Source organism: Sarcophilus harrisii, chromosome 3, assembly GCF_902635505.1.
Source record: "Sarcophilus harrisii chromosome 3, mSarHar1.11, whole genome shotgun sequence".
Lineage (NCBI taxonomy): Eukaryota > Metazoa > Chordata > Mammalia > Dasyuromorphia > Dasyuridae > Sarcophilus > Sarcophilus harrisii.
The window spans coordinates 559,270,651-559,296,372 of record NC_045428.1 but is presented as its reverse complement, the minus strand read 5'-3'; the positions used below and the strand labels follow the sequence as shown (position 1 = coordinate 559,296,372).

The 25,722-nt window shown below is 53.3% G+C and overlaps 3 protein-coding genes and 1 long non-coding RNA gene across 5 annotated transcripts; 2 read left to right on the top strand and 2 right to left on the bottom strand.

Moving 5' to 3' along the window:
- Positions 1 to 530: 530 nt before the first annotated feature.
- PITHD1 (PITH domain containing 1) lies at positions 531 to 8,363 on the top strand. Its single transcript, XM_031962613.1, has 6 exons — positions 531 to 1,412; positions 2,626 to 2,669; positions 3,233 to 3,310; positions 5,622 to 5,726; positions 6,777 to 6,885; positions 7,451 to 8,363. The coding sequence occupies exons 1-6, from the start codon at positions 1,212 to 1,214 to the stop codon at positions 7,550 to 7,552; spliced, it is 639 nt and encodes a 212-aa protein (XP_031818473.1). The 5' UTR covers positions 531 to 1,211; the 3' UTR covers positions 7,553 to 8,363.
- LOC116422820 lies at positions 7,955 to 13,379 on the bottom strand. Its single transcript, XR_004233355.1, has 2 exons — positions 13,202 to 13,379; positions 7,955 to 8,456 (listed from the first exon to the last, which is right to left on the bottom strand). It is a non-coding gene; the product is annotated as an uncharacterized LOC116422820 (long non-coding RNA).
- LYPLA2 (lysophospholipase 2) lies at positions 10,273 to 16,778 on the top strand. Of its 2 annotated transcripts, none has more exons than XM_031962611.1 (10): positions 10,273 to 10,317; positions 12,504 to 12,609; positions 12,825 to 12,856; positions 12,933 to 12,998; positions 13,394 to 13,441; positions 13,528 to 13,598; positions 13,847 to 13,920; positions 14,050 to 14,151; positions 15,540 to 15,713; positions 15,790 to 16,778. In XM_031962611.1, exons 2-10 carry the CDS (start codon positions 12,532 to 12,534, stop codon positions 15,838 to 15,840), a joined length of 696 nt encoding a protein of 231 aa, XP_031818471.1. In that variant the 5' UTR covers positions 10,273 to 10,317; positions 12,504 to 12,531; the 3' UTR covers positions 15,841 to 16,778. The 2 variants fall into 2 exon arrangements, with proteins under 2 accessions (XP_031818471.1, XP_031818472.1); XM_031962612.1 differs by having other exon boundaries at positions 10,301 to 10,367.
- Positions 16,779 to 16,886: 108 nt separating this feature from the next.
- GALE (UDP-galactose-4-epimerase) lies at positions 16,887 to 20,728 on the bottom strand. The gene is made up of 8 exons (XM_031961534.1): positions 20,611 to 20,728; positions 19,391 to 19,533; positions 19,154 to 19,269; positions 18,955 to 19,068; positions 18,525 to 18,701; positions 18,238 to 18,390; positions 17,438 to 17,552; positions 16,887 to 17,330 (listed from the first exon to the last, which is right to left on the bottom strand). Exons 2-8 carry the CDS (start codon positions 19,509 to 19,511, stop codon positions 17,272 to 17,274), a joined length of 855 nt encoding a protein of 284 aa, XP_031817394.1. The 5' UTR covers positions 19,512 to 19,533; positions 20,611 to 20,728; the 3' UTR covers positions 16,887 to 17,271.
- Between the last annotated feature and the right edge of the window lie 4,994 nt (positions 20,729 to 25,722).

Genomic DNA, 25,722 nt, shown 5'->3' with positions numbered 1-25,722 from the left:
CGGCTCTAAGTGCTTGCTCTGCTAAGCCCCGGGAACGCAAGCCAAAATCCCCTGCCCCCAGGAGGCCCGAAGGCGCCTGGCGGACCGGCCCTCCCCGGGGGTCCCACTGAGGCGGCCGGGGCTCCTTCCGGAGCAGGACAGAGATCCCCGGATCAGACCAGCTGATGGAAATCACAGGCGCCAAGCTCTTCGCCCTCACCTCTGTGCTAGTTCTCATCGCCTTCTGGGAGGGGCTGACAGAGGAGGAGACCCAGGCGCTGGCCCGGCTAGGAAGCGTCTGAGAAAAGGGTACAGGCTCCCTCAGGCCGTCACAAGTCCCGCCTCAAGTGTCGGGGCTGGTCCTCGTCTCCCAGGGGGCTGTGACCTCCGAGAGGCTGTGACCTCCGAGGGGCCGTGACCTCCGAGGGGGCGTGGCCTCCGAGGGGCCGTGACCTCCGAGGGGGCCGTGACCTCCGAGGGGCCGTGGCCTCCGAGGGGCCGTGGCCTCGGAGAGGGGCTGGCCTGGGAGGGAGAGCAGCCCAGGGCAGGGAGAGCTGGGGCGGGGCCGCAGGGTAAGCAAGCGCTCTGGGAGAGTCCCGCCAGAGAGCCTCAGTTTCCTCCTGTGGGAGCGGGTGCAGGCGCTCCGCGGCCCCGAGAGCGCCCCACAAACGCCGGGGTAATTCGGCCTCGGCTCTCATGCGGCTCGCTCCTCCAGCTCGCGGGCCTCAGTTTATCTGACAGTCAGATGGGCGTTCCAACCTCGGCCCTCACGCGGCTGCTGCCGAGGAAATCCTCAGCAAACCAGAAGATGGCGCAAACTCTACATCCAGTCCGAAGCTGCTCCTAGGGAGAGGCTCACTGCCAAGGGGAGGAGTTAAGGCGGCTGCGCATGCGCCTTTCTCCAGAAGGGCGGAGTCCTAAGGAATTTTCAAACTCGAGCAATTGCAGAGCCTCCGGATCCCAGGTCCGCAGGGGATTCTGAGCAAGCGCCATTGGAAAGGGAGAGGGAAGGGGAACGGCGCACTCTCGAAGGAGGGGCGTGGCTCGGCACAAAGCAGCCAAGAGAGGCCTGCCACGCATGCGCGCACTGAAGGGCCCGGTGGGGGCGTGGCCGGGGCGTGCTTTACGACAGGTGCGCGCGGCGCGGCGGCCTCACTGTGCGGCGGTGTGGGTGTGTAGCAGGGCCCAAGTAGACGCCGGGCAGGGGCTGCAGTGGGGCCTGGCCGGGTGTCATGTCGCACGGGCACAGCCACGGCGGGGGCGGCGGCTGCCGCTGCGCCGCAGAGCACGAGGAGCCTCCGGAGCAGCGTGGTTTGGCCTACGGGCTCTATCTGCGCATCGACCTGGAGCGCCTGCAATGCCTCAACGAGAGCCGCGAGGGCAGCGGCCGCGGCGTCTTCAAGCCGTGGGAGGAGCGGGCCGACCGCACCAAGGTGGGGCCCGAGACTGGGCCTGCGGCCGCCCCCAACCCTCGAGAGACTGCTGGGCTCTCTGGGGGCGGAGCCTCGAGGGCGGGCGGGGCCGGGGGTCCGGAGGGGGGGGCGGGGGGGGGGGGACGTCCCGGGGGTCTCGAGGGCGGTGGTGGAGAAGCGCCCTTCCAGGATCCGCCAGCCCTGCTGTGTAACCCCTAGGCTCCGGGCCCTGGGAGCGAGCGCTCAGTGCTCCCCGCGTACGTCTCTGACCTGCAAAGGGATCTGTGAGCTAGGCCACCCCCCACCCCATGGTATCAACGGCTGATCACTGGTCCTCCTGTTATGTTCTGGGAGAGGGACCGGGTTCTGGGGACAGAAATACTGGTGATTTGTGGGAGTGTCTGGTCAGAAACGGAGCTTAGGAGATCTCTCCTCTAGCCCCTCCCTTCGGGAGAGTGACTCCCCCTCCCCCCAGGTCTAGGGCTCCTTCCAAACCCACCGTGATCATTTCAACAGTTCTTGTTACTGGATTCACAGAAAATGTTTTTCCCTCATGTGATCCCTCACTGCGGCCCTGTTAGGTGGATAGTAAAAGGTGGATCTTTTCCATTTTATAGAAAAGCAAACAGGATCAAACGGGATACCCGTGGCCCAAATTCGTTGTTAATTGTAAAATGCCAACACCTTTCTCATGGCTTGGACTTAGGATGCAGAGTTCGTTCCTCTCCATTATATTATCTTGTTTTCACATATATCGCATTATATAACCTCCTCAGAGAGGAAGTGTTTATGCCTGGAGGTTTATCCCCATTTTACAAATGGGAAAACGAAAAGTCATATAGGAGAAATGGTTTGCCCCAGGTTCCTTAGCTAGTGATAATATAACACTATCTGGACTCCTGCAGTGCTGCTTTTTCAGCTCTCCCTCATGGGCCTGGTGTGGTTCATTATCACTTCTGGCTTTCCTAACAGCTGAATTATCAGGCCCAACAGAATTGGAAAGCCAGAGTGGAGCTCTAGAATTAATCTGGAACCCCTTAGATTCAGTAGTAGTGAAGTCCTAGGCCATACTTCTCCGACTTGAGGAGAGCAGAAGCAAACTGCATGTTGTGGCTGGGATTCAGATACATACAGGAGAGCATGTGCAAGCAAGAAACTGCATTAAATTTGACTTTCAGAAGAGAAGTGAACACCCAGAGGTGTTAATGATCTGTGGGTTGTTGTTTTTTCCCAGTTTGTAGAAAGTGATGCTGATGAAGAGTTGCTGTTTAATATTCCGTGAGTACCCTTCTAATAGGTACCTTAGGCTTCCTCGTTTTAGTATGGTCAGCTTGCCTGGTGGCTTCTTTGCTCAGCATAACATCTATTTTGGAAAGGGGTGGGGAGGATAATTGCTTTCCTTGGAGATGGTAATTCATACTTTTTAAAGTGTTACATCTTCCGTCAGTCCTCACAAACTACTGTGAGGTAAGGTAACAGAAATATTTTTCCCCATTTTAAAGTCTGGGAGAATTTAGACCCAAAGCAAAACCAAAAAAACCCCAATCCTACCTAAGTCTTCTGACTTCAGATCCTGTGTTCTTTCTGTGGCACTCTACTGTGAGTGAGGTATTCATTCCAGTAAAGGAGATAAGTTCAAGTGAATATCCTTAGAATCATCAGGCATTAAGAGTTGGAAGGAACCTTTAGAGACCATCAAGTCCAAGGCTCTCATTTTACAAAGGAGGGTATAGAGGCCCAGAGAAGGGAAGTGATGACCAAGGTCATATAGACAGTAAGTAGCTGGCCTAACGTGCCCCTCCAGCTTTCTGACTCCCAGCTTGTCTTCTGTGTTTGGGCAGGTTTACAGGTAATGTTAAACTGAAAGGAATCATCATTATGGGAGGTGAAGATGACTCGCATCCATCAGAGATGAGACTGTAAGTAGCAAACTTAAGGCCCAAAAATGTCTAGTTATGTGCATCTCTCTTTAGTGGTTAAAGATTTTGATCCTGGTAATAGTTTACCACAAAGCCCCACATTTAATATTCTCTAGTGTTAAATAGCACATAGCACTTTGGAGGGGCAGTTAATTACCTTTGGGGTATTCTTGTGCATGGTGATTCTGCTGGGCAGTAGACTTTTTGTTATCTGTCTGAATTACCTTCCTCAGGTAAGAGCTCCTTTAATGCAAAAAAAAAAAAAAAAAAAAAAAGCTAGTATGTTTACTTAGAAGTGATCCCAGGGATCTTCATGTGCAAACTCTGCTTCAGGCAAAAGTTCCCCCCAATACTTCTAATAAGTGGTCATCTTTTTAATAGCTAGTGAAGGAGAGTTTCATTATTGTAATGCTTGCTTATTGTTAGTAAGTGGCTTCTTTATAATTCAGCTTAAACCTATATATTTTACCCAGTAGTCTTAATTTTGCTCCCTGGAGCCACATAACTTGAACTAATTTCATCTAAATAATGACTTCTTGGTTTATCATTTGTCTTTTCTTGAAACACCTCCTACCTGGCTAGTCTTCCTAGGTCATCTGGAAATAGATATTTTAGATAAATTCCTCTATATAATAATACTAGATATTCTTTTCTTAATCTGGATTCACTTTTTGTCAACAAAAACAAATATCTAGTAACAAATTTCTAAATACGTGACATATTTCTTGCCTTAGGGTTTTTGGTGGGCCATTTTTAGTAAATGAGGAAATAACTGGTCAAGTTCTGCTATGGTACCCATGAAAAAAGAACCAGAGAGAGGTCTCCATTTTATTGCATCCATTGCATTGGTTCTAAAAGGAGGTTGCATGGAAAAACTGACAAATAACAGCCCTGGGTGAGAAGGCTTGGAAAGGCTTGATATTTTTGCAGAGGTGCTGAAGCCATATGAAATGTTGAATTTCAGGAACAATTGGGCAGGAAATATTTTTGCAATTGTAGCACAATATAAGTCTTAAAAGACATAAGTGTAAATAGAAGTGTGACTATATTATTTTGTGATAAGGCAATCATCTTTATGGCATAAAGAATAAAATGTTAAAATCAGGGACAGAATTGATCTGGTAAAAAAACTGCACAAAGGAATTTTGAAGTATTATTGAAAAAAATAGTGGGGGGTGGGAGTGGAGAAAGCCATTGTTTTGGAAGTTTGAATTTGCCATTTAACCATCCCTACTACTTTAAGAGTGTGGTCTATTTGAGATAGATAATCAGGATATCTGTTTACTTGGAAAACGGGTGGGACAAATCTTAAGAATTGTACAACAAACCTGGTAAGTGTTTGCTTCTGTTTTAAAATGTTCTAGCACTATTTGCTGAAATGTGTGCAAGTTTTGTGAAATACCCTAAAGGTGCTAGATTGCAGTTTGTTAATAGAATTTTCATGCTATAAAGTGAGTAAAAAACTACATAAAAATGATCATTTCCTATGTCTAGATCCTTAAGATCTTATGGTAAAGTTATTGACATTTATTCTTGGTGTAAATTCTCTGAACATTTGACATGCATGCTTATAATAGTGTTTTGGCTTATACCACTTCTTCAGGGCAGAACCTTGAATCATCTTTATCATAATTGTAGGCTATATTGATATGCTGAGCTAGTTTCTTTGGAGCCACGCATTATTTGAATTTTGAATTGCTTATCTGTAAAATTTCTTTACTGTGATTGTGCCATGAAGGTGGTCATTTTCCTTACAAGTGAATTCACAGTATTGACAATCTCTGAATTTGGTATCCACTGTTTTTCCACTCTCCCTTATGATCATCCCAAGTCAAATACAACACATATCATATTGGCAACTTCAGGTCTTTTTAAGTTTAAAAAAAAAAAAAAAAAAAAACTTTTCCTTCTTGGTCACATTTTACATTTATAAGGTTATATAGCTTACAGTTAAATCTGGTTAGTTGGATTTTTAAAATCTTTCAGCAAGTAGTGAATAAAAAAGTGATTTTTCCCATGTGTTGTTCTTGAAACTATAGTTAAATTTCCTTTTATGATTTCTTTCCCTTTGTTCCTTGCTTATGTTAATATTAAGATAATTTGGGAAATTGGTGACATAACAAAAACAGTTTCTTTGTAGTATCATTAAAGTACATTTTTCTTCCCTTTTTTGTTTATAAAAACAAAAAATAAAATGCTAATATTCCTGAAAGTGTCTTTTTGAGGAAAATTAAGGATTCAGTGGGATAGGCTTCAGAAAGATTGATAAATTTCATACAATATGTCACGTGAATCTCTTGTCTCTCTTTAGGTTCAAAAACATTCCACAAATGTCTTTTGATGATACAGACCGAGAACCTGATCAGACTTTTAGTCTAAATCGAGACCTCACTGGAGAATTAGAATATGCTACCAAGTAAGCCCTAAGTCCCTTTTCTTTCTGTCTTTGCTGTCATCTCTTGAGGGACAAAAGACGGGTTGATTTGTTATTGGCAGCTGAGAATTCGTTTTTGGCTAGTCTTCTTTCTTAATGTAGGCAGTGATTTTTAAAATGTGGAGGAAGTTACATAAGCTATTGCTTGGATCGATTTTTACCCACTTCTGATGTGTTGGTGGAAGCCAGACTTGTTAACTCTTGCATGAACAATACCATTGTGGGAAATTGTAAGGAAAGATGGTTTTGTGAGAGAAAAGGCTGGTAGCATGGACTCCTCTTTTCCTTCCTTGTAGAATCATAGGATTGGGGGAAAGAAATAATAGAATTTGGAGCTAAAAGAGACCTTAGAGTTATCTAGGTTAGATCAGACCCTTCAGAGGCCCAGAGAAGCAGATGGACCACCCAGAAGGAACAGAACTGAGGTGTAAAGGGACTTTTTATATCCCAAATTTCTTATACCTGAGGGCCTAAGTTAAACTTGTTTTAGAATTGCCTTGTCTTATTTCGAAGTATAATAACCAATATTTACATAGCACTTATTTGCTGAGCACTGATAATTGATTTATAGTTATCTCATTTGATTCTCATAATAACCCTGGGAGGTAAGTGTAATTATGATGCCCATTTTACAAAGAAGGAAACTGAGACTTTATGGTTGTGACTTGCCCAAAGTCATGCAGGTAGCAAATGTCTTGAGACTTCATTTGAATGCAGGACTTCCTGTTTTCAGGCTCAGTGTCACCAGCTACTCCTTAATGTTGTAAATGTTGTTTTTAAAATGGTCTTTCCTCTTCCTTGTCTCAAGTACTTAGGAACATTGATGTGTTGGTATATAGGATATATATATATATATATATGGTATATATATATATATAGGATAAAAATCCAGGATGGTTTTTCTGACATCTGGCTAGTTTGTGATTTTAAACAAAAATTGGATGTTTCTGAAATGAGATTGATGAGTGGGGGATTAGCTATCATATCATATTCTAACAATCTATTTTTCCTTCCTGCTTCCATTCTTAACAGAATTTCTCGTTTTTCAAATGTGTGTCATCTCTCTATTCATATTTCAAAAAACTTCGGCGCTGACACCACAAAGGTGTTTTATATTGGACTGAGAGGAGAGTGGACTGAGGTAAGAAATAGAAAACAAATGGAATAATATTCTTATTACAGTGGGAGGAATCTAATAAAAGGAAGACAAGTAAGTAAAATGCATTTTCCCATGCTACTCCTTTTTCTTCATGGAAAAATTATTTTAGCAGTTTGATATGCCAATTTTAATTGTTATGGGGGTGTACTATCTGCTATGGATTATTGTAGCTGAAAAGAGCCTTATAACACAGGTTAGAATGTAAAATGACTTACGTCATGGAGAAAATCTATACCATTTGGACCAGAGAAAGGTCCAAAGGGTATGTGATAGAACTGGATACAGGTTTTCAAGGCCAGTGCTTCAACCACTACTTACCACTGTTTTCAAAAGTTATCAAGTTGTAATGGGGTGAAAAAACCTAGTAATTAACTTGTAAAAGTAGTGCTACTTTTCAGGTTGAAAGGAAAATGAGAGTGATGGATACTACGTGGCTATAAGCATTGTATTCCAAAAAAAGGACTGAAGAAAACTCCTAGTGTATAACATGTGGAGCAGTGTTTTAATGGCCAGTTGGCTAATTCAACTTTTCTCGCTTTTTCTTAAGATGCGTCGACATGAGGTGACTATCTGCAATTATGAAGCGTCAGCTAATCCAGCAGATCACAAGGTCCAACAGGTCACCCCACAGACCCACTTCATTTCTTAAAGGCAAGCTGGGGCTACCACAGAAGCTTTTTTGTCAGCAATGATGTCAGACAACCATTTTGGAAGGAAAAAGATGGGGTTTGAGAGATATGGCTATTGCAGCTTCCCCCAAAGCTTTGTTGTTGGGGACCTGAAAACTGAGAATACCAAACCATTGGTGAGGGCCACTGGATTGTTGAGGACAGTTTGGCATTTTGGGCACTGTAGAATTTGGGTCTTGAGCCCATTGGAAATCTGGCAGTCATGGATAGCCCTTGTTTCCCAGTTTGGATGTGCCTGTGAACTCTTTAAGTGTTTTTATCCCTTTGTGGCAGGACTTTCGTGTGACCTTTTTAAAAATCGGTAATTACCACTGCTAGGTGGCCTGTAGCGTTCCAAGATCTTGAGATTTTTGTTCATGACATTTGCCGCTAAGATCTCCCATCTTGAAGTACTTTTCCCTGCTTGCTCCCTCCCTCCTATTTGTGTGAAGTATTTTGTGTTTGTTGTGGTTAAACCACTCAGGTCTACCAGGTAGCTGCTACCCCCTCTTGAAGTATTCTGAGATGTGGCTATAGAGCTAGTCTCTTGATCACATTTATAGCTTTGCACCCTTTCTTCCTGCCTTTGGTAACCAACCTGAGGGATGGTGTAGCTGAAATTGTTCACATGGGTATGGCCATCTTGGTGGTGACATTGAGACTTAGGAAAAGCGTTGTTTATGGCATGATGCTTAATGCTTCTTAGAAACCAGAAATCTTTGAGCTCTTCTGTGCACAGTGTTCTATTCCTTGTGACTAAGAAGCTTCCTTAATAAATCCTCATCAGATATAACATTTGTCTTGTGTTTTTTTCTCCATTCATATGAATAGTAATTCCCTCTCAGAATATTTTGCAGTTCACAAATCATTTTCCTCAAAAAAGCCCTATGAAAAGAGAAATTGAGCACACAGGAATCAAAATGTGTCAATTACTTTAGAAATAACCTAGTCCAACTGTCTCATTTCATATCTGGGTATACTGCAGCTCAGAGTTAAAATGTCTTGCCCAAGAATCACACAAGCCAAAATTCAAAAGCAGGTCCTTTGAAAACTGCAGAGAATGCGGCTTTGTGCAAGGAAGACGAGGGGGCTGAAGTTCAGTTTAGCTGACTTGCACGATGGCAGAGCCCGTCTTTACTTGAAGACTGAATCTTCTCACTACACAAAATGCTGACTCTGACCCAAGAAGCTTTTTGGAAGTTCTACTCTCAGTTCAGGGGAGATGACAGTAAATTTAGTTCCCCGGTTCATCTTCAGGTATTGAGCTTGAAAGTTTTTCCTCATTTCTTGAAACCATGCCTACTCACATAGAAATGCAATTGTCCTTTTCCAGTTGTATCAAACTTAAAGAGGACGGTAAGATCACAGGATTTAAGGGAAATAACTTAAGCTGTTCTTTAACACTATGCACCTGTGCAGATAATTTTGGAGGCAAGCTGTTAACTCAGTACTATGTTTCTTGGAAGAACAAAGAGCTGTCACACACAGAAATGAGCATTTAAGACTTGGGGAGAATTAAATGTGGCCCTATTGTAAACATCAGTACCAGAAATGAGGAAAAGGAAACAAATGCTAAAAAAAGGCCAGCATCAGGGATTGAATGTGGCTATAAGTAAACCGACATCCAGAGTAAATTGGATACTTGCTTGAGGTATAATCATCCCAATCTCCAACCACAGTATCTTTATCAATACCGTACAGTAAGTTGGAGATGAGAAACAAGACATTCCATGGTGATTAACCCTATGAGGGAAGGATAAGCATTCAATTCGAAATCCCGAAACAGAAAAAGCCCTATTTTATCACACTACCAGATATTATCCTCAAGTAACCTCAAGTTGCCAAACTTGCTGACTTCAGGATGGTGCGGTTTATAATTACCACAGGATCACTATGTAATATATGAGCATGGGAAGAAGTGCATTAGCAGCTTCCCAGGGCTCACGTGGTTATCGGGGCTATTTCGGGAAGGAGATTTCCGCGTCCCTTGGGGACCTATCCCTGGCCTAGGGGGACCCTCCGCTTCTCTATGTTCCCTTTTCTCTCTCATCTCCATCACCGGGGGCTGCTCAGACTCAGTACGGGCCTTCCCAGGGCCCCCATTACACCCCGCGCCAAAAGGACCCGCCTTTGGCCCGGGAGGGGTCGGCCCCGGGGCTTTAACAAAGGCACAGCCCCGAGTTCGGGGAGCCCGCTCCGGGGGGGGAGGAGTCACGCCTGCCCCTCGGTTTTAGCGCCGGTGTTCCCGACCCCGCCCTCGGGAGCTTTTTGGCAGCCAAGGGCCGGGCCCTCGAGGAACTTCCCCTCTCCGCTGCTGGGGGAGGGGTGTCCTCCCGGGCCGCCTCTGGGCCAAGTCGGCTACCGGGAGCCGGGTGAGGGCGGGAACAGGGCGTCCCGGAGGCTCCCGGGCCGAGGCGCCGGCCCCGCACGCCGGGCCCCCGGCCCGGAGTGAGTCCGGGGGCCCCTGCGAGAGTACCCGGAGGAAGGGGGCGCCGCGGGCGTCCTGGATCTCGGCCGGGCCGCCCTGAAAAGGGGTTTGCCAGCCGTCCTGGGACCGCAGATCGGCCGAAGCGGACTTCGGCGGCATCCCCGAGCCCAGTTTCCGGGTTCCATCCCGCGCGACGCACGCCACTTCCGGCAGCGCGTGGCTGGGTTCTCTCGCCCAGGGCGGAAGTTCCGGCGGGGGCAGCGGGAGGGGGAGGGGCGGGGGTGGGGAGCTCTGTGAGTATCCGAGCCAGAGAAAGAGGTGAGTCGCTCAGGACGGCTTGGAACCCCCGGGAGCTGGGCGCGGCGGAGGTACCATTGTCCGGGAGGCTGGGGGGGTGGCGGGGTGCCGGGCGGGGAGACCATTTCCCGGGTCCGCCCGAGGCACGCAGGCCGGCCAGCGGAAACGAAGAGGGGGAGGTCCGGGGGGCCCGAGGCAGCTTGGAGGGGCGGGGGCGGCGCCCATTGTGGGGACCGGCGCGGGCGGGGGCGGCCTTGGAGGCTGGGAGGGAGGGGGGGGGGGGCGTCGCACCGTGCCGAGGGGGGGGGGGAGCACTGAGAGCCCCCGGTGGATGTCCCATTGTGGGCTGCAGGAAGCAGGCAGGATGCCTTGTCTGGGATGTCCCATTGTGGGGCAGGGAGAGCCAGAGGGATGCCCCGGGTGGGATGTCCCATTGTGGGGGGGGAGGATTCCTGGTGGGATTTCCCCGGGGGGGGGAGAGCAGGAAAGGCTGTCCACGCGGGACGGGGGAGTAGGAAGGATGGGGGGAGTGGGGTGTCCCACTGTGGTTGGGAGAGGGCAGGGGCAGGGTGGATGCCCCCATTGGGAGGGGCAGAGGGATCCCAGGGACGCCCCATCTTAAAGGGGAAGGAAGGAGGAGGGAAGATCTGGGATGGGGAGTTGGGGATGCCCCCTTTGGGGGAAAGGTAGGGATCCCACAGGAATGTATAGAAACGGCAAACAGAGGGAACCCCTCGGGGAGGGAGCCAGGGTGCCCTGGTGAGATGCCCCAAAGTGGGGGGTGGAAGGGGGGGAAAGCTAAATGGCCGGTATCATTGCAGAAACGTTTCCCGGTATTGGCAGGGCGGGGAGGGAGTCGCCGACAGCTCTGAATGGGGCTCCCATTGTGGAGATTTCTAGAGTGAAAGGAGGCCTTTTGGGGAGGTCTAAATAAGGAGGGAGAGCCATGGGCGGGAGGTCTCTCCTGGAGGATTTTGAGAGGCCTGGATGGGATGTGCCTTTATAGGGGACCTAGTGGAAGGAGGGGGGAGCTTTGCTAGATAAGTGGCGTATCTCATTGTGTTCATGAGGACACCCCTTTCGGGGGGGATAGTCTTCGTAGGAATGGGGATGGCTATTTGGAGTTTGGGGGAGAGGACATCCTACTGTGGAAACTTCCAAGCATCTCTTTATGGAGTGTGCCAGAATGGAGAAGGCAGTGGGCAAGGGAGGGAAGGCCTGCGGGGGAGATGGAAACGAAGGGGCTGTGGATCAGGCCACATGACTCCATGAAAGGGAAGCCCAGGAGGTGCCACGGAGCATGGGATGGTCATGGGAGTGACACTTCCAACAAGTCCCAGGGGGGTTGTCTGGGGGGGTAGCCCAACTGAATGTCCACTGGGCCAGTGGCTGCTGGGCAGGAGCAGAACGGGAAGCGTCCCCAGGAACTTCTCTTCCTGGCCTTCCTCTCGTCTGGGTGGGCCCGAGCAAGGAGGAAGAGAAAGTGGTCTGTGAGGACAGGGATGGAAGGGAGAGAAAGGGCAGGCTCTGGGCCAGGGGTCCCCAAACTATGGCCCAGGCCGTGGGCCAGATGCAGCAGCTGAGGACCTTTATCCCCCTCCCCCAGAGCTAGGAAGTTTCTGTATTTAAAGGCCCACAAAACAAAAGTTCTGTTTTTACTATAGTCCGGCCTCCAACAGTCTGAGGGACAGTGAACTGGCCCCTATTTTAAAAGTTTGAGGACCCCTGCTCTGGGCAGTTTGGGCCTAAAAGGTCAGGGATCCAGGGCCTCCTGGTCCCCAAGCCCAAGCCCTGACTCCTGTTGTGGCCACCCCTGTGCCCAGACTGACCCTGCCCAGGAGGGCCACCCCACCTCGGCCTGTGTCAGAGGGGAGAGGCCTTGTTGCCCTGGCTTTGAGAGAAAGTGCCATCTCTCCTCTCCTGTGCCATCCACCCCCTGGCTTCCTCACAGTAGCCAGACGATGTCAGAGGTCCCAGGCCCCAGAGAAAGCATGGGGCAAGGACACAGAGAGGGCCAGAGGCAGGAGTCCAGACCACAATGCCCAGGATTCGGGCCCTCCACCTTTACCTAACCTAAAACCGGCAGCAGAACCCATGGGGGGGAAAAAGACACCGACCCTGCCACCGGCAGTGCAGAGAACCTAAGAGGAAGAACCCGCTCTGGAGGTCCAGGTCCACCCAACTCCTGAACCTCCATCCCTATTCAGGCCCCAGCGACGCCAGCCCAGTTGGTGCATGTGCGGTAACACTATGTCTGTCCCCCTGCTCTCCGACGCCGCGACTGTTTCAGGAGCTGAGCGGGAGACAGCAGCGGTGAGGGCCGGGCCTCTGGGGAGCTGGGGGTGGCCCCGAGGGGGTGTGGGAAAGGTGGAGGTGGCCCATGCCAGCTTCCCCGGGGCGGAAGCAGGGGACAGATAATGAGCTGTTTGCCCGTCGCCTCGATTCCTGGGGCTTGGGGGTGGGGAAGGGGCTGGCGGGAGAGGCCCCAAGCCTCTGAGCCCGGCCCCCGCCTTTTCTTCTTCCTCCAGGTAATTTTTTTACATGGACTTGGAGACTCAGGGTGAGTGGGGTTCCCTGGGTGGGAGGAGGGTCCTGGCGGCGGCCCCCTCCCCATCATGGGCCCCTTTCTTCTCCAGGCACAGCTGGGCTGATGCCCTCTCCTCCATCCGCCTCCCTTATGTCAAGTACATCTGTCCCCACGCGTAAGTGATGCCTTCTTTGGGGGGGAGAGTCAAGGGGAGGCTCCGGCCCATCCTCCCTGGGTCCCCGCCCCAACGCCAGGTCCCAGAGCTAGGTCAGGGGAGCCCCCCATGAGCCCCGCCTCCCACTCCGGGCACTCCGAGGGAGGTCCCTGCCCTGCCCCCTGCCCCCCACTCCGGGCGCTCGGAGGGGCCCCAGCACTCACCAGTCTGGTCGGGAGCCCTCCGCCACGCTCTGTTCCCCCTCCTGGTCGGCGTGGTGATGTTGGAAGCTCGGCAGCGTTTGGTCCCGGGGGGCTCGTCGCCCAGCAACTCCTCAAACACTGGTGCGGGCAGAGGGAGGGCCTCCCCAGGTGTGCAGAGCTGCTCCCTTCCCTGCTCCCTTCCTTCCGGCGCAGGCCTCGCATCCCAGTCACGCTGAACATGAAAATGGTGATGCCTTCCTGGTAAGTGAGCGGGCGGGCCGGGCGCCCGGGGGAGGGGCTGTCTGGGCCGGGCCGCAGGGACCAGGCCCCTTGTCCGCCTGTCCTAGGTTCGACCTGATGGGCCTGAGCCCCGATGCCCCGGAGGATGAAGTTGGGATCAAGAAAGCGGCAGAGAACAGTGAGACTTCCTCATCCCCCCCAACCCTCAGGCTGCGCCAGGGCTTTGCAGGGTCCTCGGGCCCGAGCCTGGGCCCTCATACTCTTGGGGGGGTGCATGGGGGCAGGGGAGGTGGGTGGGCCGGGAGAGACACGCCTTTGTGCCCCATTTCTGGAAGGCCCCGTTTCTATGTCCTTGAGGGTACCCCCAGAGCCTTTTCTTCCCCCAACTCCCCCTTGTCACTCCATTCCCCTTCCTACTCCCTCAAGTCAAGGCCCTGATTGAGCATGAGGTGAAGAATGGGATTCCAGCCAATCGAATCATCTTGGGGGGCTTCTCGCAGGTGAGGGCCGGGCTCGGACGTGGGGAGGGTCAGGATGCGGGGAGGGGGAACGAGGCTGGGATGGGGGTGGGCGGGAGGCGGTGGCAGCCCCTGCCAGGCTGACTCACGCCCACGGTGGGCCTGTCCCAGGGAGGAGCCCTGTCCCTCTACACAGCTCTCACCTGCTCGTTTCCCCTGGCCGGCATCGTGGCCCTCAGCTGCTGGCTCCCTCTGCATCGGGCCTTCCCCCAGGTGAGTGCCCTGCCTCTCCGCTCCCCCGTCCCTGACTCGGGGCCCTGAGCCGGCCCCGTTGGGCCATCCCAGGCCAGGCAGCTTGGGCCCTGGGGGCGGAAGTCAGGGGTGTCAAGCCCCTCCGGCAGGGGGAGCAGAGCCAGCGTGACCCAATGCAGTGCTTCCCCCTGCCTCTCCATGACCTGACTCGGTCAGGTTCCCAGAGGTGTCAGAGCAGGGAGGGATTCTCCTGGCTGGGGTCTGCTCAGTGGGTGTGATAGAAACTTGGAGAGCCCCCACCCCCTTTCTCAGAATGTTTGCACACTACATTATTTATCCATCCCTTCCCCCCCCCCCCCCCCCAGGCAGTTGGGGTTAAGTGACTTTCCCAGGGTCACACAGCCAGGAAGTGTTAGTGTCAGAGGCCAGATTTGAACTCAGGTCCTTCTGACTTCAGGGCTGGCAGTAGATATACTGCACCACCTATCTGCCCCTACACACTATATTCTTAATTGGAGGAAATTCTGAATTTCATTTGGAGGTTAGTAAAAATGAAAATGAACTTTTTCCCCAGACCCCTTGAAATCCATCCAGGGTTAAGGCCCCTCCTTAAGGCCCTAACATTCCCATTTAGCTATTGAATTATGCTTTTTTTTAGTATATCAACACAAACCTTAATTTAAACCAGTCAGCAACATTATGTGTCTGCAGTGTGCCAGCACTGGGAGGTACAGAGAAGAGTTAAAGCAGCCCCTGCCTCCGGCAAGCTGCTTAATTCTGATGGGTCCTCATGCAGAATTAATGCCCTAGGCCTGAATAGGTGGAAGAGGTCCTGGGCCTCAGGAGAGACCAGCTTAGGCCCCCCTGGCTCCCATGTCCCAGCCAGTCCGGGCAGCTGCCTGTTTTCCTTTGGCTGGCAGTCAGGCCGTCCGCCTGCGGTGACTGTCGTCGTGTCCGCGGGACGGTGCCCTCTCGTGCCCTTTCTTTGCTCTGCATGAGGTCTTTGAACTCCTCTGAGGGTTGGCCCGTTGGGCACATCAGGCTGCCAACCCTGCTGTCAGTGTTGTCATTCACTCGTTTCGGGGGCGTCTGTTCCTCCCAGACCCTTTTTAGGATTTCCTGGCAGAGACTGGAGCCGTCTGCCATTTCCTTCTCCAGATTATTTTACAGATGAGGAAACTGAGGCAGACGGCAAGTGAGTTGCTTAGGGTCCCACAGCTAGTAAGCATCTGAGGTCAGATTGGAACTTTCCACACTACCCCCAGCTGCCCTATTAGAGAGTATTTTTTTTTGGGGGGGGGGGGGGAAGGGCCTTTTCTTGTTGTAATCTCCCAGGGCAGGGGTTAGATCCCGCAGCAAGGAACCTAGGCCCTTTTGGCAGCCCCTGAGCCCAGACTCTGCCCCAACAGGCTGCCAATGGCATGGCCCGGGACCTGGCCATCTTGCAGTGCCATGGGGAGCTGGACCCGATGGTGCCAGTGCGCTTTGGAGCCCTCACGTCGGAGAAGCTCAAGTTGGTGGTCCCTCCATCCAAGGTCCAGTTTAAGACCTACCCGGGCGTCATGCACAGCTCCTGCCCCCAGGTCAGTGAAGGGGCCCCCTTCAGTGCGCTGCCCCCTCCCGCCCGCCGCCCCCTCTGACCCACCTTTCCCCCTCCAGGAGATGGCAGCTGTGAAGGAATTCATCGAGAAGCTGTTGCCCCCCATCTAACAGGATCCTCCCCCAAGTGGGGCCGGGGGGGCCCACAGCAGGATCTGATCTCTGAACATGAAGTGGAAGCCATGGCAGCCCTCTCCCCCACCCCAGGACTGGGTCCCTCCCACTTGGAGATCATTGCTTTCCTAGCTCCTGTTCCCATCCCCTTCCCTGTCCCATCACTGTCCTGAGAGCTGGGGGATCAAAGGTGCAGCCTCCCCTCTCCTGGGAGGCTCGAGACCTCAGCTGCCATAGTCTGTCCTCCAGGATCTCCAGTCCCCCAGGGCCACAGTATTGCTAGGGGTGCATGGGGGCCCAGCCGCTGACCCACTCAGGACCTGTATGTACCTCACGGGTCCAGCTTCTGGGTGTACCCCTCTCCTGATCTTCCCCCCAGGTGACCTCAGTGTTTGGGCAGGGGGGGCCTGCTGGCGCCCCCACTCATACACCCACTCCCCCCATCCTCCTGCTGCAGGGAGAGCTGGGTCCCCCCTTCCTCAATCAGATAATCATGTGTTTTCTGCCGCACTCCTGTCCCCTCGCCCTCATCATGAATGTCTCTATTTTTTTCTGCTGACAATGCGCCTCCTCTGGGTCAGGCCCCTCTTGCTGCTGTGCCCCTCCCTGCTGGGGAGGGGCTGGGGCCCAGGTCTTGGGGGTGGGGGTGGGGAGAGGGCAGTTGCGCTTGGGCAGGGGTTTCTTCCCCCCCACATCCCCTGATGGTATCTGCTCCAGCCCGCAGGCCTGGGGCCCACGGACCTCTGCTCAGACATCCCGTTGGGTGGCCCTCTGGGGAAGGGCCCAAGCCCTTCTTGGCCTGTTGGGAGGGGGCTGGGGCTCAGGTTCTGGGCCCAAAAGGGGCTCATCTTCCTCCTCCTCCATGTGGTTTTGGCCGTTTTTCGTTTCTTGTTATGTGTCTCCAAGTCATCCAGATTAAAGAAAGATAAACCTTCCACCCCGCTTCTTGCTCTGAATTTTGTGGGGAGGGAGGGGAAGGGGGAATTCAGAACCATAAAGTGGTCCGGCTTCCTGGCCTTCTCCCCAGTACCGAGGCCCAGAGACAAAGTGTAAGAAACTTTTATTTGCCAACCCGATTACAAGACTTGAAATGATTTGGGGAGGGGGCTGGGACTGCACCCACCCACTGCCCTCTCCCCCGTGATTTGGGGACCATGAGGGCTCCTCTTGGATGGGCCTGGTCCTGGTGGGCAGGGACTGGGCGTTTTCAGCTCCCTGGAGGAAGGAGGTCCCCTAGGTGGGGGTGAGGTAGGAAGGTGAGCCCTCCCTGGCAGGCTCGGCCCCCAGGGAGGAGCTAGGTGGGCTCTGAGGCAGGTACTTGGTGCCCCTCCCTCCTTCCCTTGGTCCTCAGCAGGCCAGAAATGGAATAAGGCTGGGTGAAAGCTCAGGTGGGGGCAGTCCGTCGTTTCCGACGGCCCCAGCGGCCCATCAGGCCTGGCTGCCAAATCCCATCGGGTTCTGTTCTTGCCACCGCCAGAGGTCCTCGCCTGGAACAGTGCAGGGAAGGTGGCTCAGGGGGGCAGGGCCAGAGCTGGGGGCAGCCGACAGGCCCCGCCCCTGTCCCCATCCTGACCACAGCCCTTCAGATACTCACACATCTTGTCTAGGCCGAAGTCGGCCGTCCAGCCCAGCTCCTCCTGGGCCAGCTTGGGGTTGGCATAGCAGGCGGCCACGTCCCCGTCCCGGCGGGCCACGATCCTATACGGGATCTACAAGCACACAACAGAAAAGCGCTGAGGGGGCAGAGGCAGGGCAGGAGTGCCGGGGACGGCTGGCACAGGAGAGCTTTTAGCCTGCCAGCCACCCCAGGAGGAGGGAACAGGGTCACCCGGGCTCATTTTGGGTGGGGGAAATTAGAAAGTGGTCCAATTAAATTTGGGGCACCCCGTTTGGGGTCAGGAGGGCTAAGAAGGCCAGAACTTGGGGCCCAGGGCTCAGCCCACCCCTTGAAGGCTTTCCAACCTTCACCAATTGGAGGAAAATAGCCCAAGGCCCCCAAGATTCTGAAGGGAAAATAGGGGGGGCCTCAGGCCCAACCCCTTTTCCCAAGTCTCAGTCCACCCACCCCCGACCCTCACCACAGGCCTTTCCCAAGTTTTTAGGGCTGGGGGCCCTTAGAAGCCAAACTGGAAATCCCAACCTCTAAATTGTCCCGTTCCCCCCAACTCCCCAGGGATTCCCTTCCCACCTACCCCAATTTCTTCACCCCTGTGTTCTCCTTAAACAAATAAAATTTATTAACCCTGGACACCTTAATAAGGGAGGTGGTTCAGACCCCAACCAAGGAGGCGGGACCCCTTTCCCCTTCCCACCCTTCCCCTTGTAGTCCAAACAAAAGAAATTTTTAACCTCCCGCGTCCCCCAAACCTAAGGGGAGGCAGTAGGTCGGCCCGCCTCCCGGCGCCCCTCAGGCCCATCCCGGCCCCTTGGGGACCCTGGGAACCGGAGGGGGGCACCAGGGTTGCCCTGGGGCCCTGTGGGTCCGCCCATCCCAATGGGCCCCATGGGGTTGGGAAGTTCTTTCCGCCCAGCCACCCGTTCCCAGTCCTGGGGACCCCCGAGCTGTCAGCCTTCCCACCCCGCCTCCCCCTGTTTGACAGTCCTGGGGGAAAGGGATTACTCACCGCCACCCCTCAGGGGCCCCAACTGTCCCGTCTGTAAATGTCCCCTGGGGGGCTTACCTTCTCTGCCCGACACAGGTCCTGGATCATCTCCTCGATGAAGAACTTGGATTTGCCATAGGGGTTGGTGCAGCCCCCCGTGGGGTGGTTCTCGTCCAGGGGCAGGTAGCTGGGGTTCCCGTACACGGTAGCCGAGCTGCTGAACACCAGGTTCTTCACCCCATGGGTTTTCATGGTCTGTGCCCCCGAAAGGAAGGTGAGGTCAGAGGCCTTGACCCTGGAAGGCACCTTGTCCCCTTTCCTGCCCGTTCACAGCTGGCCCGGCCCCATCTCAGCCTCCCTCCTCCTAACCGCCTAAGGGTCAGAGGTCAGCCCCCACTCCTTAGCCCTCTCAGCGTGGGTCAGCCTAAGGCCCCTCTGTCCTGTGAGCCTGCCCTCAGTGGGTCAGTGGGAAGTGGCTATGGGGGCTCCCTCTGGCCGGGGCTCTTACCTCCAGCAGCTGGATGGTCCCTGTGAGATTGACCTTGTAATAGTCCAGAGGTTTCTGCACCGATTCCCCAACTGCCTTCAGCCCCGCAAAGTGGACCACGGCCGAGAAACTGTGCTGGAGGGGAAGACAGAGGGCATGGAGGCCGGCGGGCCCTGGGGATCCTGGGCCCGCCCGGCCCAAAGACCACCAGCCCCCTCACCTTCTTAAAGAGACCCTGCAGCGCCGCCTTGTCTAGAATATCCATCTCCTCAAACTCCACCTTCTTGCCGGTGAGCTCCTCCACTCGCCTGAGGCTCTCGGGCACGGGACCCTCCCCTGGATGCGAGAGGAGGCGGGCTGGGATCCCGGGAGGAGGCGGGTCCCGGGGCTACCACCGCGAGGGGCTGCAGACCCTCCCTGCTTCAGCGTCCAGAGGGGCTGGGCCCCGGGGCCTCACCTCGGACGGTGTTGTGGAAGTTGTCGATCACCACGGGCCGGTAGCCTGCCTCCAGCAGCTCCAGGACCGTGTGGCTGCCGATGTAGCCGGCGCCTCCAGTCACCAGCACCTGGTCGGCCATCCTCGCGCCTGGTCCGGGACGTCTGGGACAAGGGGCAGAGTCTCCAGCCCCTGCCCCTCCCCCCCAGCTGTTCCCGGGAGACCCCCGCCCCTCCCCCCTTGTCCCCCCCAGCTGTTCCCGGGAGACCCCCCCCCTTCCCCCCCCAGCTGCCCCCCCGCCCCAGCGGGCCCCGCGGCCCGGGGTGGACGGGCTGGGCCCCCGCCTGGGCCGTCGGTAGGAGCCCTCCCAGCCAAGGGTGGAGGAAGGAGGAAACCCAGGTTTTCGGAACCCCGGCCCCGCCCACTGCCCCGCCCCCACTCCCCGCCCCGCCCCCACGGCCCGGAGGCCCTTAAGCCCAGGACCTGGGCAAAGGGAAGGGCCCTTGAGCGGAGCCAGGCCGGGCCGCGGAGGAGCCGAAGCAGGGCTGAGCCGCCACTGGCCGGAGAGACCCCCTCCCCGGGCCGAGGGAGCCGGCGCGGTCCGGTTATGTCTAGCGGGCTTAATGAATGAGGGGTGGGGGCCCAAGAGAGGGAGGAGGGCGGTGCGGCCGGGCCCGCCGCCCCCCCCGCCTCCCTGCCCCCGGACGGCCTCGGCCCGGGGATTCGCCCGCCCGGCGCCCCTGCCCACCAACAGCCGGGGCACGGCCTGGGCCGCCCCCCCACCGGGCCCGGGCTGCGGATTTCCCGCGCTGGGAGAGGTCGGGGGAGGGGGGGGCAGTTATCCGTCCCGCCCGGGCCCGGCCGGCCCTCCCGCCCAGACGAGCTCCCACCCAGAGCGCTCGGCCCATCCTCACTATGCAGAGGCGGTGGCCGGCGCAGCCCGGACAGATCCGGACGCCAATGGCCGCAGCTAAGCGGCTGACCTTGGCCAAGTCACTGGGTGACCGGTTCGCCTCAGTTTCATCAGCTGCAAAATGGGAACAGCAGCCCCGACCACTCCGCGTGGCGGCGCTCAGGAAGCGCCCCTCTACGGGGTGATGCTGAGGACCGATCCGCCCCGGTCTCCCACCTTCCCGGACTCCCCGTCCCCAGCGATCCGCCTCCGGCGCTGGGCTACTCGGCCCTGGCGTCCGTTCCGCTCTGCCCCCGGGCCCCTCTGGCACGGCCCGTAGTCCCCGTACCTGGGCAGCGGCGGGCGGGCCTCCTTGGCTCGCAGGTTGCAACGGCGAGGTACGGCGGCAGGCCGGCTGAGACCCAGGGCCACCCTACGCGCGTCCCCTTTAAAGACCGAGGCCACGCCCCCGCCACGCCCCCTTCGGCACACGCTACCTAAGGCCCCATGGAAACGTGCCCGAGGCTTCCGGGTTAGGAGGGAGGAGGTCAAAAGGAAGCGAGGCTCAGGGGCCTTGCGCGAGGCCCTTGAAGGGGGGCCCAAAGGAGGAGAGCAGACTGTACCATTGTACAGCAGCGAGCGGGGGGGGAAGAATCGCGTCCTCTGGGGCGGGTACCTGGAGGAAATGAATGGACCAGGCCGTACCACCGAGCTGCTGAGCGGAGGGGTGGCAAAAGCTCGTTGACGTGCGGCTGAGCAGGTGGCTTCTGCCCGGGAAGGCTGGACGCAAAGTTGCCTTTTGGACCCGGCCAAGCCTGTCTTAGAGCTCGCTGCCTCGGGAGCTGGGGGGGGGGAGTCGGGGAGTGTCCCTTTAGAGGACGGAGTGTGGGGAAGTTAGGGGGGGTGGATGAGCACTAGCCCTGAAGTCAGGAGGACCTGCATTCAAATTCTAACACTTAACTCTTCCTGGCTGTGTGACACTGGGCAAGTCACGTGACCTCAATTGTCTCAGAAAAAAAAGAAAAAAAGGGACGCAGCCCGGAAAGCCGATCCCAGGTGGCCATGTGTCCTGCACAGGAGCCCGCCGCTCCCCACCCCAGCCCTGTGCTTGCCCCCAAGCGACTAGCGCCGCTTCCCTCCTCTCCGCCCCCGAGCTTAGCGAAGGACCTGGGGCACGCTCCCAGAGCAGGGGGAGAGCTCGCACGGCCCGCGGACCTTCCTTGACACGTTCTGGATGCTTCTTAGCTGCGGGACCTTTTGTGCGCAGGCTCGAATTGTCGGGGCTCGGGGAGGGGATCACGGTGCCCCCTCCGAAAGCTTTCTGGTCAAACCGTCTCCAAGTGGAGCGCAAGCCTCTAGTTGGGCTTTTACTGGGAGACGCGCGCCTCAAGGGAGGCAGGCAGCCCGGCCGAGTAAAGCGAGGCATTGCGGGGAGAAGGGAGAGGAAAGAAAAACGGGACCGCTGGGCAAAGCAGGGGAAGCTAAGATGGGCGTGGGAAGAGGCCCTGTGAGCGGAAATGTCCCAGATGAGACTTGTCTGCCAAAAATCCTTTTGTTCTAGTGAGCAGAATAAGGGGACAGCGAACAGCCGGTCATGCGTGGGGCTTGGTCCTTTGGAGAGTCTGGGTCCCGGGTGGGCAAGCTTAAGACCCATCACTGGGGAGGTCTCCAAGCGCTAACTGTGATTTGGAAGTGGGGGCAACGTAGGGGGCAAAGACCCTCTATGACTTTAGAAACTGCCTCAAGAAGTGAGAGTTTGTACACGTTAATACAATTTTTTCAATGAGCAGAAATCTTTTTTCTTTCCTTTTCCCCACCCCTTAAACAAAAAAGAATTTAGTACCTTGGCATAATTTGGAAAACAACTTCTGCCACTGGCCAGAAATCTGTCTCCACCTTCCCCTGGCCACGCCCCACCGAAACGTCTCAATCTGCGGCAGAGCCCCGCGTGGCTGTTTATCTAGCTCCTGGAGCAAATGAGGACTTGGCTGTCTCAAGACAGAGCCCTTCCCACAAAAAGGAGCTCATACAAGAGGAGGGAAGGAAAAGTGGATTCAAGAAGATTTTGGAAGCACTTTAAGAGGCGCTGGGCCGTTGTTGGGCATGTAAAAAGAAAAGATAGTTTGGTTTCTAGAAAGCCATTAAATGGGAGGAAATGTCTTGGAGTCTGATTCAGGGCTTGGAGGGAAAGAGGGAAGCGTTTTGAAGTCCCATTGTGCCTATATACTTGTACAAACATGTAACACTGGGAGATAGGTGCTGTTGTGATCCCTTTTTAACCGAATGGGTGTTGTGCCACAATTCCCTTTTAATGTCCTAACCTAGTTTCCCCATTGTCCTATTTAGTTACTCTTCCCCAGGTTATAACCTTTCCCTCTTAATGTTTGACAGGATAAAGGTCTATCCATTTTAGACATCATTAGAATAGCAGTAATCTCTCCGGTACCTCCCTCCATTGTGTCATCCTAGGTGCCTCCCTCCATTAGGTTATCACCATCCAGGTACCTCCCCCATTATGTCATTGTTCTTGTTATCCTATAAAAAAGCTTGCTGCCCCAATACTCAGGGCTGGATTCTTTGAGATGATAGTCACGTTTCAGCCCTGGGACCAAACATGTATCATTTGGTCCCAAAAATCTCTCCATTTAATAAACTATTAAATTGTTCTCTAATCTCTATCTTGCTCAGTTTCTCCGGCATTACATGAGAAACTCAAGTAGACAGAAGTTAAGGGACTTGCCGGGATATACAGCTATTGTCTGAGGCTGGACTGGAACCTTGGGCCCCATGCTCTCTCCACTGCACCACCTGGCCCTCTGAGGGAAGTAAAGCTGAGAACTCCAGGAACCTGGCCAGCCAGGAATAACCTAGCTGAAGGGTGAGAGCCCTGGCAGTTGTCTGGCCAGATCATGGCAGGCTGAAGGCAGATGTTCATCCATAGGTTTCTCCTTAACTAAGACTTACACATATACAAAGTACATAAAAAGGATTTCATGTGAAATTGCACTCTCTCAAGCTTTTGGGTTTTTCTGGCCTGGATCCTAAAAAGTGTCCTGCTTGTCTATGACCTGCTCTAAATGTCCTTTTATTCTGTGTGTTTAAAAGTTTTTTTCACTAATGTTTTTTTTGTTTTTTTGGGGAGGAAAGAATTCCAATTTCCCTCCCTCCAGTTCCTAGTTTCCCTTCCCAAAAGGTAAAAATGTTAGTTGATTAGGGCAATGAGCAATTTTGGAGTCTTAATCCACACCCCTAGTCCATCACCTCCGGGAGCTGTGGACTGTTATTGCCACTTTCCCAAGGTTACTAAAATGACAAAGGGTGACTAGCATTTTTCCGAGGAAGTTCCCCGCCCTTAATAGGCCCTCTACTGCCACTGAGCCATCTGTGGACTCCCCAACCTCCAAGGACAGATTGAAGGAAGCTCCTTGAGGACAGGTACTTTTATATTTCTGTCCTCCCTGACTTGCAGTCTCACCACCATGTCACAACACCATAGATATAAAAGTTACCCTAAGGAATGTGGACTCTCATCTGTCCCCCAAGAACCACTGGGCTTTTCCACTGGACTTCCAACTGTCACTTCCTATCTATGAGTTTTTGAGAACAAGGATTGTCTTCTTTTTCCATTTATGCCTCCTGCTTGTCCTCCCACTTGGGACTGCCCTTTCTGTGTCCTTGGCTGACTCCAGGTCACACATACTAATTATGGTGTCCTTGGGCTCTCTTCTCTTCTTTAGCCATGTTATTTCTTTTAATGATCTCACCAGCTCCCATGATTTGGTGATCATTTTGATAAGGTCTAGATTTAGGGAACCAAAATGAAATTAGGGTTTCTGTATGTCTGATATGATAAATGATAAGGTCTAGTGGCAGGTTTGGGGTTCAGGGAACCACATGGAGAGGTTTGGCTCCCCTGAGCCTCTTGGGATTCGGCACAAGGGTAGGGAGTTTTGGGGACTCCCTTCTGGCGGCGCAGAGATTCTCTGTAAAAGAATTTACAGACCCGAAAACCTAGATTGTTAAGAGATTTATTATGGGGATTGGAAGTAACGTTAGAAATCCTGACAGAGAGGCATAAAGTCTGGTTAGAGAAATAGGTGAGGGTAAAGAGAGGATGGCACTGGAAAGAATATTCCTGTGAACAGAAGCCCTTGGCATCCCAAGCATGGCATAGCCTAGCATGGCATAGCTGGCATGTTTGGAACCTCTGCAAAGAGAGGGTTTTAGATTGACTCTTTTATATTGAGTGTCTTAGTAGGGGCTGGGACAGCTCAAGTTGGCTACAAGCTGGGGGTTGCCCTGGATGGGGCTGAGTACAGCTTGAGTTAAATTGAATGGAAGATCTATATTTGAATAGGGTTGGAATTCTCAAGCTCAAGACTCAACCAGCCCCATCTAGGTAAACCAGTTTATCTGATTCCCTGGGGCAGGGTTGAAAGAAATTTTCTCCTTCAAGGATTTTTAGAGTTTCGGGATCCCCTTTTCAATCTCAAATCTACTTATCTTGCTCCAACTTCCCTGCTCATTTTCTGTCTCCTATTCTTTAAGTGCCTATTGGGCATCTTGAACTGAATGTCTTTTCGAAATCTTAAATTCAACAGGCCTTCCCTCTTTCCCAAGCCCTCCTTTTCCCCCTTCCCCTTTTATTGAAGGGCCCCGCCACTTCCCATCCCTCAAAATCACAAATTTACATCCTTCCACCTTTCCATCCCCCCGAAGGTCCAATCAGATCAAACCCTTTCCCCAACCCTAACCTTTTTAATCCTTTACCCCCTTCTTCCTTTTCCCTTCCTTGGCTTGCCTGCCCCAGCCACTTATCCTTTCCTCCTCCTTGCCAGGGGGTCCTTGGCCTACATTTCCACCCTTGGAATCCCTGGAAGGTTCTAGAAAGGTGAGATTTTTTCCCCTTAATAAAATTGGAAATAACCAAATTATTAAAAATTAAACCCTAAGGGTGTTCAAAAATTCAAAAAATTGGGTTCTGGCCTTGCTTTTCCCATTTAAACTTTAATTCCCTTTAACAACCTGCCTTGTTAAAGGGGAAAGACCATTCTTCTTAACATTTCCACTAGGGAAATGGGTTGAAAACCTTGGCCTTCCCAATGTAAGGAAATAAATTTAGGTTTTTTATTTGGTTTTTTTTCCAATTTTATGAAAATTTTAAGAAAAAAAAATTAAGAAAAAGGAAACCCGCGCGAATTTCAAATAATAATTCTTTGGGAGGGAAATTTGACCAAGAGGTATCTGGACTTTGCTTCCATAAAAACATAATCTCCTTGGAGGCAGGGACTAGCTATGTAATAAAGGGTGGAGATTCACATTCTTCTGTAACATCCAATTAATGGGAAATCAGGGTTGAAGAACTTGCACTTCAAGATAGGAAATACAATTCTTAGGGTTTTTTTTTTGGTTTGTTTTTTTTTTAATACACATTGCCTTATGAATCATGCTGGGAGAGAAA